This window comes from Phoenix dactylifera, chromosome 1 (genome assembly GCF_051530095.1).
Source record: "Phoenix dactylifera cultivar Ajwa chromosome 1, Ajwa_hap1_PhDact_Kaust_v1.1, whole genome shotgun sequence".
NCBI classification, from domain to species: Eukaryota; Viridiplantae; Streptophyta; class Magnoliopsida; order Arecales; family Arecaceae; genus Phoenix; species Phoenix dactylifera.
In genome coordinates, this window is record NC_143190.1 from 2,536,629 (window position 1) to 2,554,613 (window position 17,985).

The 17,985-nt window shown below is 40.8% G+C and overlaps 2 protein-coding genes across 2 annotated transcripts; one reads left to right on the top strand and one right to left on the bottom strand.

Annotated features, from left to right (window-relative positions):
• Positions 1-451: 451 nt before the first annotated feature.
• On the bottom strand, positions 452-9,124 carry LOC108511131 (uncharacterized). Its single transcript, XM_088716972.1, has 2 exons — positions 8,942-9,124; positions 452-1,168 (listed from the first exon to the last, which is right to left on the bottom strand). Exons 1-2 carry the CDS (start codon positions 9,001-9,003, stop codon positions 961-963), a joined length of 270 nt encoding a protein of 89 aa, XP_088573098.1. The 5' UTR covers positions 9,004-9,124; the 3' UTR covers positions 452-960.
• A 5,560-nt stretch (positions 9,125-14,684) lies between these two features.
• Positions 14,685-17,806, top strand: LOC103702713 (glucan endo-1,3-beta-glucosidase 7). Its single transcript, XM_008785255.5, has 4 exons — positions 14,685-14,996; positions 15,217-16,214; positions 16,286-16,580; positions 17,341-17,806. The coding sequence occupies exons 1-4, from the start codon at positions 14,930-14,932 to the stop codon at positions 17,373-17,375; spliced, it is 1,395 nt and encodes a 464-aa protein (XP_008783477.3). The 5' UTR covers positions 14,685-14,929; the 3' UTR covers positions 17,376-17,806.
• Positions 17,807-17,985: the final 179 nt, after the last annotated feature.

A 17,985-nucleotide genomic window follows, 5' to 3' on the forward strand; every position in this document is an offset into this window, starting at 1 on the left:
GTCGAAAACAACAACGGCTGTCACAAACTTCGCAAGGCATGCCCTTTTGGGTCTGGTGGAGAATTTTTATAACTATGAAAATCTTTATTTTTTTTCAAATCATACATGGCCATCTCCGCTTATTAAGCATATCCTTGTGTAATCTTGATCCGTCAAAAAAGTGTTCTTATTATCATAGAAAAGTAGTAACACATCTTATAAAAAGAAAAGGATGAGGATTTCGAACCTAAGATCCAAAACACTAACAACTGCTGCCAAGGATTATGGTTTGAGATGTAAACCAGAAAACAAGATGTAGTAACATTATTTCCCTTCATATATCGAGTTTGAGACAACCATAGTTATACCTACGTGGTGTTCTAAACTAAGTGTTCAACTAAATCAAGCTTATAAAGCCAGGATGAGAACTTCATTCCAGCTGATAAAGATGACAAATTCATATTGGATGCAATTAACCTATCAACAAACTTTCTTTTTTATATTCAACTCTAATCCTATAGAACAGAACCTTTTCAAAAGTAAAAAACAGGTCACTATGCAGAGACAAATTTGATTCTCTGAAACTCAGGAAGAATTACATCCAGCAAAAAGAAGATGCAACCATAACCATCAATTACATGAAGTGATATTCAAGATATCATAGCAAAGAATAACAGTTTCTGCTGAACGCCCTTGTAAGATTCAGTGAAGTCTGTCAGTTTTCCCACAATCTTCATTTTACATGACAAGGCGATTAAGATATGCTGGAAAAGTGTACAGGTAAGCCTCGCAAAATGAGAATCAATGTAGCCCATCTTTTAATAAGATTGAAAAGAAATTATCCTTCAAGGAGCGGGCAGATATGATGAGCAACCTAGACTAGTCCTTGGTGCTTCTTGGCCATCTCAATATGCTAGCCAAGTTAATCCTGTGTTCGACCAAGTTAAATGCTAAAATATGTGTCGAATCACCAATAATAAATCACATTGATAGAGGTAACAACAATCTTCTCTCTCTTTTTTTGGCCAGCTTTCTCTGCCTACAGACTTGAAGGCACACAGGAAGAAGAATTCCCAAACATATAATAACAGCCGAAAGCCTGAAGTATCTGAAATACAGCGTAACATAGGAAGAGATTACAAGAAAACACAACAGTAAACCACATGACAGAGCTCCAATAATGTCCCGCCTGCAAAAGTATTGCCAAAGTTTCCATATTTAGGCAGGTCAAAGGGCTAACTATTTGCATTTCAAGTAACAAAACTGCGTGTGTAAAGAGTGAAAAGAAATTAGCTGATACATAGTTGGCTATTTAATTTCAGCAAATGATATATGGTTCCTTTAAAACCATAGACAAGGAGTTCATGCAGTCAAAGAAACCTCTATCAATCAATAATTATCAGTCGTATAGTCCTGACAAATTTCAAACTTATCCAGATTTTTCAAAAAGCTTACATGTTGAATTCAAAATATCTCGAGTAGTATAGTTCACAACAACCCAATTTCATAACAGACTAGAAAACGCTTGGATCCATAGTTTTATGAGTTTCATAGCAGAAACCAAACCAACTCCCGCATTCATTAGCTTTGGTTCTCATTTTGCCAGTCCATATATATGAAATTAGAGTAGTATCCACCCAATTTTTTATCACAGAAAAGCTTGAAAACTTATCAACAAAGATGATCATAAAAAGAGTATCTGAAAAATCACATTAATTGTGGTCTAATGACAAAAGAAGGATCAAATAGCCATTACCAGCTAAGGATTAGGCACCTCTCCACTAGGACCACTAGCCACCTAAGGGCAGTCTCTGTTCAATATTAAAAAGATTTTGATATATAAGAAAAGGCAAATGAACTAAAAGAGAAATGAATAGAGAAGGTCTAAAACTTTGTAATGCCACAATTCTTTGTTGGCACCAATTGGATTTAGACCTAAATTAAGTTTCTTCCTATGTGCCACAATTCTTTGTTGGCACCAATTCTTTATTGATTTTAACTAACATCATGGGTCTCCATATGAAACCAAATGTTTAGGTGCCAAATGCAGGTCTACTGTGCCGGAACAGGGCCCGAACCGGTTATCCAGCAGCACGGATCGGTACGCCCTTGTACCGTTCCGTGTCGGGCCCGCATCGACACAATAGAGGGACGGGGGAGAGGGAGAACAAGAGAGAGAAAAAGAGAGAGAGAAGGGGGAGAGAGGGAGGGAGAGAGAAAGAGGGTGGCGGTGGTCAACAGGCGAGCGCATGGAAGAGAGGCTCCACCTCCGGTCCTTTTTTTCGTTCGAAACAAGGCCCCCCTTAAATTTGGCGATTTTTAAGTGAAGCGGCAAGTGTTTGCCGGCCTCCGCTTTTCCTTCCTCTCCCTCTCCCTCCCTCCCCAGCTCTCTCTCTCTTTTTCTCTCTTTCCTTCTCCTTCTCCCCCTCCGCACACTCGCCGGCCTCCGCTCTTCCTTCCTATCCCTCCCCTCCCCCCTCGCTCTCTCTCTCTCTCTTTTCCTCTCTTTCCTTCTCCTTCTCCTTCTCCTCCTCCGTCAGATGCCTTTAATTTCGGTTACCGAAACCGTCCCAGTCCACCGCCGGTCGGTACTCCCCGAACCGCCCGATTCGGGATGGTTCCACCGACCTTAGTTCCATACCATACTAGCTAAAAACAGATGTGGTACACTGGTTTTAGGTCATTTTATCATGTATGAACTTGACACATGCCAGCAAGAATCAACACCACCTGTTTCTTGGGAAATGAGAATGAGAATGCATGGCTCATGGTTGGCACCATATGCTACGATACTCAACAGTGACAGTCCATAACCAACATGAGTATCTCATTTGATTCTTAAATCTTTGTTTCAAATTCTAATAGATGCATAATGCTTGAAGGTTGGAATATTATCTATTCTACAATATAACGTGAACTCCTCACAAAACCATTTATGAGGCATCTCCACTGTCCATATTATGCCTACTGTTGGTTCATATGTGTACCACAGTGTAGTGTCTGCACACGCACGGATGCACAAACTTCATATTTGCTTCTCTAGTTTCATTTTCCGCGATGGGTGTTAAACACAAACTGGATTACTTAGTTATTAGGCAAGACTAGAAGATAAGCATAAATAAGAGAATGGTCATGCTTGATAAGAAGCATCTTTGCATTCTGCTGAATTTTGATCAATTATTAATGGTAAACAAAGAAAGTGGCTCAAAATAGGAGATAAATGGTAGAATGGTTGCAACGGTGGGTGGTAATGAAAAACATATCAGAAAATATTTTGATGGAATATACAAGGTTATGCAAAGAGGCTCGTAGGATCATGATGAAAGGGTTTTTTTGAAAGTAGACGAAGTTAAGTGATAAGTTTGTCATAAACAAAGTCGCCCCCCCCTTTTTTTTGAGGGATTGTGGTAAACAAAGTCGAAACTTGAATGATGAAGAAAACAACATGTAGAGTTAAAAACATGGAAACAACAAAGTCGAAACAACATGTGACCTAAGTATCATGGGTTCGAAACATGGAAACAATCTCTCTACACACATACATCTAACCCTCCGCAGAGCCTATTGTAACAGGAACTTCGTGCACTGGGATGCCATTTTTAGTGATTGTTAAAGTTGAATCAGGGTTTAGAAAGAACATAAGGACAGTTCTTTGAGAAGGGATAGGATGAGTCTATATGGTTTTAAATCAGATTCCATCCAAATATCATTTCTGATATTATGTCAGTTAACAAAATGAAAAGGGAAGATCAAATGCGAGAGGGGGTTAATAAAAAGGACAGATAAAAATAAGAGAGTCCAGACCTCAAATATATGATTCTATCACAAATTTAATAAGATAAACTATGGTTTCTCTATTGGAGACATCAATAAGTCTTGCAAGGAACAAGGGGGGTAAGCAGTGTAGTGCTCATCCCTTATAAACACACTAAGCAAATCTTCTATATCAATGTGGAGTCCATCTAACTAAGCAAATCTTCTATATCAATGTGGAGTCCATCTAACTAAGCAAATCTTCTATATCAATGTGGAGTCCATCTAACATAAGTGTGAAGTGGAGAAAAAAAATCTCAAATATATGAGAAACTGATAGACTGAACAATAAAACTGGGAGAAAAAAATTGCAGGCAATTGCGCATCAAGGAAACCAATCTTTTCCAAAGTGTGGTCAAATAATATCATGCTTTTAGTTGACAAGATGAGGAAAAATTGTGATGTGCTATTTACAGAAATCTTTGTTTAAATAGGACATGCGACCAAAAGAATATTGTCTAATTATTTTTACTCAAGTTATAAAATTTCAAAAATAATGATCATTGTTCATGATTACTCTGATCCTTTTATAAGAATGAAGAATCCCATATTGCTGCAATGGGCTTATTCTACCTATAGATATACATAAGGTTTGAAGCTTGTTATGGATCCAAGGTTCTGATTCAGATAATTAGGTTCACTGCTGGGCCCAAATTCATGCATGAAATATGAAGTTACCACTGCTCCTATTGTTCCAACTGTCAAACAAGCTGATCCTCTCCCTCTTCTTTCTTCTATTTTGGTAGCACTTGTTTACCCATGACTTCTCATAAGCTGGTTGTTAGCCTGGATGACCTCTAACCCGCTCAATGTAAGAATTCCGAAACGACCAAACTAGAAAGATACTTTGATTTGTGATTTCTAATATGAAGTTTTGTTCATGGATTTCAATGTTTCTCGATACTCATTTTAAAAGGTCTATAAATTCTCATTCATGGGATAAGTGAATCCATGGTCTTGTTACCTGTATATCAGTCAGGATTGTGCAAATAAAAGATACCACATGTTTCTCTGTGAGGTTGGATTTGACAACACATGATTTGGCAAGCTATCCTCTTTTAGGCCCATCCTTCAGGCAACAACAAACAAAACTATATTAGTTATGTTTAGTCAATAACAGGTCTATAGATTACCATACCACTTTCTGTGTGGAGGAAACTTCTTTCATATTTTTCTTTATTAAGTGGTAACTGCACTAGCAATATTTGTTTAAGGAACAAGGCTCTCCTCTACACTCTCCATTATGTACCTATATAAGAACTCAATGATCTACTTCACCATCATGACCACAAAATATATGTTACTATTTCTGCAAACACAAAAGGATATGTGCAACCCCCAACATGCACACCCCTGTAACAAATTAACAGTGCCTTTTTTCCCTTTCAGAACTGTAGTGAGTAGTAATAGACCTGGGAGCTTATAGTCCTAGTACCAATGAAGGTTATGAATAATCAACTATAGGTTTCCTTTTCTTGTTTTCTTTCCTACCTAGAAGGCAACTGCATATATTCTCACAGTATCGGGGCAAGCAACCTGATCATGTGACCCTTCATGGCTAGCCTCAAGCCTTCCCATGATGCCAATGTTGCCATGACTTCCTCAATCTCACAATGTTAGAGATGCTGCAGATTCCGAAGAATTTCCAGACATAGAATAGCCTGAAGCAGCAATTAGTTTTACCCCATCTAAAAGATTCAACTTCTAACAAGCTCAACTTACTCAATCTAATATGCCAAAAAAACTATCCATTTGTCACAAATTCTGGAATTGGGAAAACAACTGCAGAAATACTTATCAAAATGGAGTGTGAGGTATTTCTAATTTCTGCTTGCAAATATACTTCTCCTGCACCATTCAACCTTTTTTTTCTTGACCCCAACATACAAGGGGTGTCCAAATAGTGATCCGTAGCCCCAGGTTCCCACTACATATAAACAGGCTGTATAAATTTTGTGTTGTTTTTAAGAGTTAGGAAAATCAATTCGCAGGTGAAAGCTTGACATATCGTAGGATCTTCCAAAGAAACTTTATACATACTACCATGCAAGATCAGTGGAACCGTCCTGAACCGGGCGGTTCTGGTCGTACTGAACCGTCCCGGCGGCAAACTGGAACGGTTCCGGCAACGGAAACGAAACCCGTTGCCGGAGAGAAAAAAGGAGAAGGAAAGAGAGAAAAAGAGAGAATGAACGGGGGAGGGAAGAAGAGGGAGAGGAAGGAAGAGAGAGGGAGGTGGAGGCCGGCCGATGAAGGCCGGCGAGCCGCGCGGAAGACGCTCCTCCAAGCTCCATGGCCAGGTCCCCTGTTTCGTTCAAACAAACAGGAGACCCAGCCATAGAGCCTTCCTCCGCCATCTGCCCGGGTCGCCGCCCTCCGCTGGCCATCTGTTGGCCTCCGCCACCCTTCTCTCTCCCCATTTTCTCTCTTTTTTTCTCTCTCCCGTTCGCCCTCTCCCCCACCTCCTCTACTATGTTGGTACAAGCCCGGTACGGCACGGTACGAGCCTGTGCTGCCAGACAACCGGTCCAGAGCTTGGTACTAGCACAGCAAACCATGCTACCATGGAAACAAAGCAGATCCAGCTGACCATATTTTTATATCAATTGCTGATAATAATTGGCTTCTTTGAATCTGAATACTGCAACACTTTATCATCTTTGATAGTCCAATTCGGCACTCAAAATATCCAAAATGAGTTTGGCTGTCCAAACTTTACAGCTGACGCGTAATAAATAAGACTAGCTTAAGCGGACAAATAAAACCATCATGAGGCATTGAGGCCTTCTCATTGAAAACCACAGCAGAATATGATTCAGGAAAGATTGTCCAGAGATGGATTAGTTAGTGGAGTTTACGACATCACATTCCTACATCTAAAAAGTGACATGCTTGTGATATCTCCTTCAAGAAAATATCTGTCATCTTCTCAGGACAAACAATCAGTTTTCCTTCCCTCGAAACCTCTGTCATGCAACCTCTAGACGTGCTTCAAGACATTGTAATCAGCATTGCTCCTCAACCACATTAAGTTAATTAGAAAGGAATTGCTTCAATGATTCACATGCTTTAATACCAGATTGATTCAATCTTAACACAACACGAAAGAAGGACTTGAACAGATACAGAATAAACCAAATCTATGCAAGTTTGGGATGCTGTCCGTGAAGCTCTATACACGCCAGATCAAATTCAAAGCGCATTCTAAAATATAGTACAAGAACAAAAATATCAGATCTCAGATCTGATCTCTTAATCAAAGTTGCAAAAAAAAATCAAGGAGAACACATGAATAAAAGAAATATTGAATGAGAATTCATCCACATTGATGAGAACAACAGCTAATTTTCTTTCTAATTACTGAAGGGCACATATAGGGGGAAATCTTCATCCAGAATACTTTTGTCCCTGATGTAATCATATTGCTTTGTCCGTAGTATTGCAAACTTCTCAACTCAGTTTTATTATGTAAACAACAATCTAGGCAATTCTTATAATTACGCTTATTGGTTTTAAATACTGTATAAATCTTCTAATTCTCTTTATGTGATAAGGAGAACAATGTTTGGTTTCTGGTTTGGCATTTTGCAATTTTATGCATACAAAGGAATTCTTTGAAGATGAAGTTTAGATGCTCCAAGAAATGCTCTTCATTTGGTCTGAATTACTCTTCGTATAATTGGAATTACTCTTGATATATCATAAACAGGATCAAATAGATGTTAAGCTGTTATCGTCCATAAGTTACTACATAATGACAACTTGTCATCCATCTCATAAACCATGGTAACTCAGCTACCAAATTTCTAATCTTATCTTGAATCAATTCTCCAAGTTTGTCACTCAACCATTGGGAGAGAAAAGGAAGATAGAAATGAGCTCAAACAATCAGCTGGAAGCTATCCAGACAAAATGAACCTAGATTGTGACAAATTCATTGACAAAATAATTTCCTTGGAGTGTAATCAAAGCTATCTCAAACTTTGGCCAGTTTTAAAATCTAGAAAGGTATGCACTCCTCCCCTCCATTTTATACCATGAAAATATCTAGACTATGTTTCAACTGACTACAGCACATGCAGTCATATATGAGCACCAGTCAGCCTGCAAAATCAACAGATGCTGCAAAAGTTACATGAATGGTAATTAGTAAACATCGATAGAGGACAAATGATTTAGAAATTTTTTGGAAATCCCATCATCCAAGTTTGAATCTTAACGTCTCCCCAGCACATTGCACTGAGGAGGGCATCGCTTGCCCTATGACCCATGTCCTGTTGGCAAAATGGGAATGCTTTTAAAGATTTAAAAGGAACCAGATGAAATCATGGTACCACATTAAGTTAGGAGATTATATCACATAGGAGGCATATCCATAGTGAAAACAACCAGTGATGCAGTAAACCATGTTTCTAGCCCAAATTCAAGAAGTCAAATCCAACCAATACTTGTTAAGTAATAATATAATCAGTAGCTGAGCTATTAAAGTGTATTTTGAATTTTTAACATCTAGTGGTTCCTAGGGAACTCAAAAATCTTGCCTGAAATTGAAGCATAGGAAAAGCTGCCAAAGGGTTATGAATAAGATTTGCATTTGACACCCGCCAGACACAGATCCTGTGAGGAGAATAAGACCTCCGTTTGATGGTATGAATAATGATGTAGGACAACTTATGTTAAACTGCCTTTGAATTTAGTGGTGGATTCCTTTAATTATGTCTTTCCTGCTTTTCATTTTCTTCTGATTGAGCTCCAAATTGTAAACTGCCTACTCTACATCAATATCATGACCATATACAAATCTAAATTTGAAGTAAATAATTCAATAAAAAAAACATAGGCTCGTTGGTCATATAATTATACATATGCATCAGAAAAAATTCAAGTTTTGAGCGACGAAGGCTGATTTAATCAAATCTGATGAGTCTTTTCTAGGAGATCTTGAAAACAGAATTGCAAACTCTGCATCATTTAATCGATTATCATCCACCCAAAATTCTTGCGAATAACTCGTTTCATAGAATCATAATTCGAAAATAAAACAAAAACTACTCTTTAGATATCTATAAAGCAATTAAATAAGAGGGGAAAAAAAAACAAAAAGAAAAGAAAACCTGGCGGTGATATGGGATTAAAAAGAGCGACCCACTTGTGCTGAGAGCGGATCTGGTAGTCTCTGAGCTGTTCCACCAGCTTCGAGCGTGTGATCATTTCCCCCCCAACCCCTACTTCTTTGCCCCTACTCCCCCGAATCGATCTATCCCGCGGAGAAGAAGCGGGGAGGGGAAGGGCAAGGGAAACAAGGGCGAAAAGTTCGCCCAAACGGATCCGGATCCGGATTCGAAATTCGGAGCTGTGGTGGTGAGCTCACTCGCCGAGGACCAGGAGTTTCGGATTAAGGTGCGCCTTTTTAATTTTTATTTATTTATTTTTATATTTTTATAGACGAGCATTATACGAGTACGGATATATTCAATAAAATCAAAAAGAATTTTTTTGCATGGATACTATGCTAAATGTCGGATTTTACATAAATATCCTTTTAAAATTGATATTTGCATGTATACCCTCGTAAACTCTGTTACTGTACAAATGCCAGTAATATAACGATTGCTCTAACGGTGTTAAAAAAATCATATTTATATTAATTAAAAATAAAATAAAATTTTAAAATTATACTATTGTTCTTGTCTTCTTCTGCTATCGAGATCGTGCTCTATTTGTATGTCTACCTATTAAGAGTATTTGCATGTCTACCCATGCTATCGGATTTTAATTTGAAACGTCGTTAAATAGCATGGGTACATATGCAAAAACAAAAATAAAAAAAGGGTAAAATAGTAAAACAAGTATTTTACGAGGGTATACATGCAAATATCAATTTTAGAAGGATATTTATACAAAATCCGATATTTAAGAGGATATTCATGCAAAAAAAATTAATAAAAAAATAGTGCATCTCAAAATGCCCTAAACAACTCATCATTTTGGATTCACAATATACTGCCAGAGTGATTAATCATATAAACGGCTACCCAGTCTACAGTACCATTGGTCTTTCAGAAAATGTGAACGCCACCCTGTCCGGCCAAATTAGGGTGCTTCACAACTTTACCCCGCTGGGCCATCCAGGTGGCTGCGGAGTACAGCATGTTGACCATCGGTCTGGGATGTAGGCCCCGCCACCCGTAGAAGGTGGTTCAATTATTAGGGTCGACAGCTGAAGTTGCCGGTAGCTGGAATACAGAGGGGTGCGTCCTTTCTCATGGCGGCGTGAGAAATTATTAGTTGGACGTGGACCAATCCAATAGTCACTCGCCACGTTACCCTTTTCTTATATTTAAACTATTTGAGCTCAAAATAGGGGTATGGGACACTGGATTTGGATTGGTCCACTAGGCTTATTCCACCAAATAATTTCTCGAGAAGCTGCGACATGCACGTGGCCGGACGAAGCCACTTGTCTTTCTTATGCCATGGCACCAATTTGTTATATGTTTGTTTTAATAGATAAATTTATACGAAAATGTTATAAAGAAGATATATGTTCTGCTCTTGTACAAATTTATAGGTTGTAAAATTATGGGAATTTTTTAAAAAGACTCTACTTGGCTATGATTTTATAATAAAATGTTGAATGTATTATTTTTTTGAGTTTTTTTATAAATATCCTCCTAAATATTAAATTTTATATAAATACTCTTCCGAAATTGATATTTGTATGTATATCCTCATAAAATACTTGTTTTGTTATTCTACCTTTTTTTATCTTTATTTTTGCATATGTATCTCGCCATTTAACGCTATTAAAAAAATAACGATTTTAAATTGATATGACTAAAATACACTTAATAAATAGATGTGGAAAAAAAACATTTATAAGGCAATCACGAAGGAGGAAAAAAAATAATTTTCAAAATTTATCTTATTTTAATTAAAATAAGTATGGTTTTTATTAACGGTGTTAAAAGAATCGATAGATTAGAGGTATTTATGCAAAAATAATATTTATGAGGGTACATAAATAAATATAAATTTTAAGATGGTATTTATATAAATTTAAATTTTAGAAGGATATTCATGCAAAAAAAAAAAAAATTTGCATAGTAATAAATATTTGTGAGCCTTAGGTGCAATGAAAAACTTGCTCTATTATAACATAGACGTCAAGAGCTGAGATACGGAAATAGCCTTTTTCATACGCAGAAAGGCTGCATGTATCTAACTTTCTCTAGTCACCACAGTGGTACAAAACTGATTCACTTATAAAGTCCCATAGTAATATATGCTTAGAGATCCTGTAACAATTTTGTCCTTGCATCTAAGGATAACCTGAGCAATAATTTAAATAAGTAGTGTTGTGGTTCAAATTTGGCCCGAGGGTGACCACGCCAGAGGAGTCGAGAGAGCCGCCGGTGGTTGGAAGAAGAAGACGGAGGCCACCTCCTACGCGACGGCGGCGGACCTACACAAAGTCTACCGGTGTTTCCGATGAGGACCCTCCGACGATCAAGTTAGAGTGGGATAAATTTGTTCCAGCCAAAAATTCCTTAAAAGTTACCTGACCGGGCTATTTATAGTTCCGGTGGAGAGGTCCAGGTAGCAGAGGTATTATCCGCCCTCATCATGAGGGGGTGTGACTTTAAGCCGAATGGCACGCAGGTAAGGCTGGTTGGTGGCGTATGGCGCTATCCGTTCTCGAAAACGGTAAGGTGCTGACAGTCACATAGGGTATAGTCGGAGTAGTCATGGTGTCGTCCTTTGACTGTCGAGGGCCAGCTATCGAAGCGTGGTATGGTGGTGCTGTGATGTAGGCCACGTAAGAGGACGTAGGCGCGCACATGGATGCGATTGTTGGCGAGACTGAGCCTGTTGAGAGGTCGCATCATGTGTCTGGCGAGATCGGCTAGACGGGTGCTGAGGGTAGCTCGGCTTCCTGGGTTCCAAGGTGTTTTCAGTGGAGCGCCCCGAACTAGAGGGTCGGGGTGTGCTATTGAAGTAGCTGCCCCGAGCTTGGTCGGGGCAGGTCGGCGAGTATTAGAGACGCCCCGAACTTAGTCGAGGGAGTCGGCGAATATTCAAGGCCGATGGAGCTTTTGGCGAAGTCCGAGGTCGAGCTAATTCTGGGCCGAAGTGAGGATTCAACCGGTCGGCGTTGATGTTTATTGGGCCGAAACTGAGTGGTCTTTTAGCTGCAGGCTGCACGATCCATTTTGCCCCCCATCAAATAGGTAGCAACTTTTCAACATATGTGAATTGTATAGTCAACATATTTGCCAAACAAATATTCAATTAGATATTTATCTTCTGTTCCGTATTCCCAGGATTAAATTCTCTAGATATTCTTAAATGTGTATCATTTTGCAAAAAAAAAAAAAAAGAAATTGATTTTTTAAAAAAACAATAGAAAGATAGCTTTTTATTCAAATTTTACTAATCTTTTCAAAAAAACTAGTATAGGAAAACTCAAAAGATAGCCCGACAACAATATCGATCTAATGTTTCCATCCATGTCAATCCAATGTTATTTGCTGACAGTGTTAGCCCATAGAGCTAAATCACATGTTTAGCCAATACGCTTCATTATATTAAAGGCAAAATCTTTCTACTCTGGAAAGAGACTCTAAATAGTTATATCACGGATCAACAGAGGGGCAAAACATTGGGATGTTGGTCACCCCTTGTTGATGGACATCCGAGACTGACATCGAATACTATTTATATGGGCAATCATATCTACAAAGAGATCTATTATGGGAAGGGCCTGAATATAGTTCCACATCGGCTAGTAGCGAAAAGATTCTGTACCTTAATTGGAGAGCAAAGCCCTTTCCTCTCGAAGCGCCTTTTGAAGGGCAAAACCGTGAGGAGGGCTCCGGGTACGCTCGACCTCCAAAGCGGACAATACTTCGGGAGGAACGCGGTTCTCTTTCTCTGCTAGCTTAATGTGGGCTATACTGTTGCGCGAGGCTCCGGCCAAAGTGCCGTCCCCGCAACAGATGGCGCTAGAAGGAGGGCCTCCCGTACATAGAAACTCTCCTTGGACTTGGGAGGCTGTCACGAGTAAAACCGGCACAGGACCTTTCCGCTGGGAGGGCTATGTTGTGGGAAGGGCTTGAATATAGTCCCACATCGGATAGTAGCGGAAAGGTTCTGTGCCTTAATTGGGGGGCAAAGCCCTTTCCTCTTGAGGCGCTTTTTGAAGGGCAAAACCGTAAGGAGAGCTTCGGGTACGTTTGACCCCAAACGGACAATACCTAGGGAGGAACGCGGTGCTCTTTCTCTGCTAGCTTAATGTGGGCTATGCTGTTGCGCGAGGCTCCGGCCAAAGCGCCGTCCCCGCAACAAGACCAATAGTACTGCTAACTATGTGGCTACCTATGTGGCCGACCACAATAATTCTATTATTTGGGAGACTCTTCAGTGTTACCCGGATGCCTTAAAAGATATTGTGATGATCGATGCAAAGGGCTATATGTATATAAGGAATTTTGTAAAGCAACTGTTTCGACAAAGAATATATATATATATAAAGAGATTAGAAGCAAAAGAATTAAGAGGAAGAAGCTAAAAAGGACAATAACTAGAAGGCGAAGAACAAGATGGAATGGAACCCCTCGACTAACTAGCCCATATAAGTCAATTGATTCTTCAAAAAGAATTCAGACTAACTCTGTTAGAACATGACTCTTTGTTGTTGGAAGTATGAGAGCAATTAGTTTGTAACAAAATGACTGTGTGTCAGTGTGTGTGTGTGTATGTGTGTGTGCCATGAGTTCATAACTGCAGCAATTTCAACATTATTTTCCTTCTCCTTGTGTTTGGTTGCAGAGTAAGTTACCTAAGAACAAATAAGTTAACTTACACGTAACCAACTCCATTCTAAAATAAACTACTCTACATGGTGGAGTAGTTAATTCGAAAAAGTAGCACTACAAAATTTCTATTTTGTAATCCTTCGGACAAATTACCTACATTTCTAGTATTTACCGAATTATAATGCAGTAGATGAAATGGAAGTGCTGTCATGTTCCACTTTAACCCAAAAGAAATGCAGTCTAAGAATTTTAATGTATGCCTTACTACATACATTGCCTGCGAAACAAAGGCCACACTCATGAAAGTTTCCATATAGAAGCAAAAATTATATAAACCAAAAAATTCATATAAAAACCCTCTGCAAGAGCTTTCCGTGACCCATGCAAGGTCAATAGAATGGGAGAAAGCCGAAAATATAAAACGTATATACGTACGAAACCTTTCCCCTTTGCTCTTCCTTCCTCAGGCATGACTCATGAGGTCCAAAGGCTGCAGGAAAAAAACTTTTTAGCTTTTTTTTAGATTCTTTTGGAAAGCTTTAGTTTGCTTCCTCCCTAATCTAACGTTTTCACACGTTTACAAGTCAAGCGATGAACTCCACTTCTCCCTTAATATACTGAGAAAAATAATGACTCCCGAGATTCATAACTTATGTGGACTAGAAGACACTACAGCACGGATCCATTGAGACTATCCACGGGCTGATCGTAGTATTTGTGATTAAATTTGAATGGATTTGAACGTTTAGCTTGATGAGGACGTCAAAGCTTGAACGAAGAAAGTATATGAGGATCCATGCGGACATGTCTTTAGTCCCACAACGATTATTCGTTGAATAAATCTTGAATACTTATACAGGATTAAGGAATCTAAATAATATTTTTCGGATAGCTATTTTGGATGGGGTTATGAGTTGTTATATTTTTGTTTACTTTGGTTTTTTCTCTTACTTGTGCACTTGCACGCGTATGATATAAGTCATCGTTGTAAAAAAAATAAAAAAGAAAAACAGCAACGTTACAGCAAACGGTCAACCCAACGGATACTTCTCCGGGGACGCCTGTCCGGCGGTTGATCGGGCCAACACGTGGGCACCGTCAACAATGGGAAAGTTATAGAAGTAAAAGCTAAAAGAAAATTCCACTGCAGTCGCCAGCTTTCACTCGGTGGAAATTTTTGAAAGCCTAGGGAATTACGAATCTACCGCACCTCATCTCCTCCTACGACTTATTTATTTATCGAGGAGGCCTCTGGAAAGCTCACTTCGTCTTCTTCTCTCTCTTTTTCTTCTTCCTTCTTCCTCTCGGTCTCTGAAGCTATGGAACAAAGGAATCACCTTTTTCTCACAATCTCTGCTCTCCTTCTCGCCTTCTTCTCCTTCGCAAGTAAGCTTCCATCTCTTTAATTCTCTGGATGTAAAGAATTCAAGCAAAGCATTGAACAAATCTTTACTCCTTCGTCGTCTTCTTCTTTGTTTGTTTCTCTATTATTTCTTCCATGAAAAGATACGAGAAAGCTGTATGTGAAAGAGAAACCGATAAAAGAGAGAATTTTGATATTAATTCGGGTTTAAAAATTGGATTTTTATTTTATTTTTGAGGGCAGGGTCGCAGACGTTCATCGGAGTGAACTACGGCGAGGTGGCGGACAATCTCCCGCCGCCGGAGGCGACGGCGAAGCTCCTCAAGTCGACGACCATATCGAAGGTCCGGCTCTACGGTGCCGACCCGGCCATCCTCCGGGCCCTCGCTGGTACGAACATCTCCGTCATCATCGGCGCTGCCAACGGCGACATCCCCTCCCTGGCGTCCGACCCCGCCGCCGCCTCTCGCTGGGTCGCCGCCAACGTCCTACCCTTCATCCCCGCCACCACCATCTCCGTCATCGCCGTCGGCAACGAGGTCCTCAACTCCGGCGACCCCGGCCTCACCGCCCAGCTCATCCCGGCCATGCAGAACCTCGCCTCCGCCGTCGCCGCGGCCGCCCCGAACTCCAACATCAAGGTGTCTACCGTCAACATCATGACCGTCCTCGCCCAGTCCGAGCCCCCCTCCTCTGGAGCCTTCCATTCCGATCTTACCTCCGGCCTCAAAGGAATCCTTCAATTCCTCACCAAGACCAATTCCCCCTTTATGATCAACCCCTACCCCTACTTCGCCTACCGCGACGATCCCCGCCCCGAAACCCTAGCTTTTTGCCTGTTTCAACCCAATTCCGGCCGGTACGACGCTGGATCCAAGATCAGGTACACCAACATGTTCGACGCCCAGCTCGACGCGGTGAAGTCGGCGCTGAAGGGGCTGGGCTTCCCGGAGACGGAGATCGTCGTAGCCGAGACCGGGTGGCCGTACCGCGGCGACGCCGATGAAGTCGGCGCGACGGTGGAGAACGCGAAGGCCTACGTCGGGAACCTGGTGGCCCGCCTGAAATCCATGGTGGGGACGCCGCTGATGCCCGGGAAATCCGTGGACACGTATATCTTCGCCCTCTACGACGAGGATCTCAAGCCCGGACCAACGTCCGAGCGATCCTTCGGCCTCTTCCGGCCGGATCTCTCCATGACCTACGACGCCGGCCTCTCCAAGTCCAGCTCCACCGCTCAGGTTCGTAGTAGACCATGAATTTTCCGAATCATCGTGACCGTTTTGATCTTGATCAGGCGGGTATCCATCAGGGGAACTCGTCATCGGCTGCGGCGCCGGCGAAGAGGTCGCCGGCGGCGGCGGCGACTGGGTGGTGCGTGCCGAAGGAGGGGGCGACGGATGAGGAGCTGCAGGCGAATCTGGACTACGCGTGCGGGCAGGCGGGGGTGGACTGCGGGCCGATCCAGCCGGGAGGGGCGTGCTACGAGCCCAACACGCTGCGGTCGCACGCGGCCTACGCCATGAACCAGTTGTACCAGGTCGCCGGCCGGAACCCCTGGAACTGCGACTTCTCGCAGTCGGCGGCGCTCACGTCGGCCAATCCTAGTACGTTGCCCTTTGCTTCCCCCCTTACATTATTAGACCAACGTCCGTCCATATCATCGACTAACGGTTCCCTCCGTTACGGATATTTATCGTTAACAATAAAGTAACCGTTGTGCTGGAAAATACTATTATTATATTCAAATAATAGATGAAATAGAGAATTTTGCACAATGTAAACAAAAAAAAACTCCTGCAGTTTTAATCAGCTTTTTTTTTGAGAAAAATAAGTTATTTTTAATAAAATAATTTTAAATTTTGATAAATTATTATTTTTTGAGCAAGATTCATCGTTTTGGTACCGGATCGGTACAGTATGCAGTTTGTTGGCATATCAAGTGTCGATACACCAGCGATATCGGTATCGAACCGGTTGTTTGATACCGTTCGATTTAGAATGGTATGATATACTATGCTTTGAGGGATACTCATTCTTAATGCCCAATGTTCTATGAACAACTTTTAGTAATGAATGTGTAGGTAGGGTTAGGGTGGTACATATTTTCTATAAAAAATGAAGATGGGATGGATTTTTCTCTTGCAAAAAACCTTGTGACGTTCGAATAAATGTCATTTTCTAAATGTGCATTATCAGTGGATTGACCGTTACAACAGCCGTTATAATAATGGAGTAGGATTAACGGCCCAAGTGGATTGGAAGGGTTCTGGTCCTCCGCAGTGCGCCGTGAGGAGAAATGCTTGCTTCTTTCTTTCTTTTTCTCTAAGTGTTTTTTTTTTCTCCCCTCAATTCCTTGTGACGTAGGTTACGCGACGTGTGTGTACCCGGGAAGCCAGTGATCGGAAGTGGCAGGAGAAAGCGTTAGCTGGAGGGAAGAATAAAAGACGGTGGTCTTTTCCTTTTAGCTTTTCTAAGAGAGATGATGCGTTCCTTGATGGAGGAGGTAGGTTGATAGGATTCGATGCGTGTTTCTTCTTTCGCATGGAATGGATGCAATAATAGAAGGAGGGGAGGAGGTTAGTCTAATAATTGATCGTGTGGGCCTCCATCTGTGTGCCTTCCCCGCTGATTGGTATTTATTTCTCTGTGGTCCTGCAAAGTTTCAGTACCCTACGTGTTTGTAAACTAGTTTGGGGTGTGGTTATGCTGACCCCACTTTCTATAGTTAGAAAGCAATGTAAAAGTAGGGAAACACGCAACTCTATCTGCAAGTTGTGTTGGTCTTGGTGTATGTGTGTATCTAGATTTTAATAAATTAACTTTCAATGAAGCTATGATGCAACTTTTGTGTATCTAGATTTTAAGAAATTAGCTTTCAAAGCTATCATGCGACTTTTGTTGCTCTAAAGATGTTTCGCTTTCATATGTGTGTTCTATTCTTTCGCAATTTACTCCAGTTTGTCAGGAAATCTAAGCGCGAGGGACATGTATTGTTATTGCAACATGCTG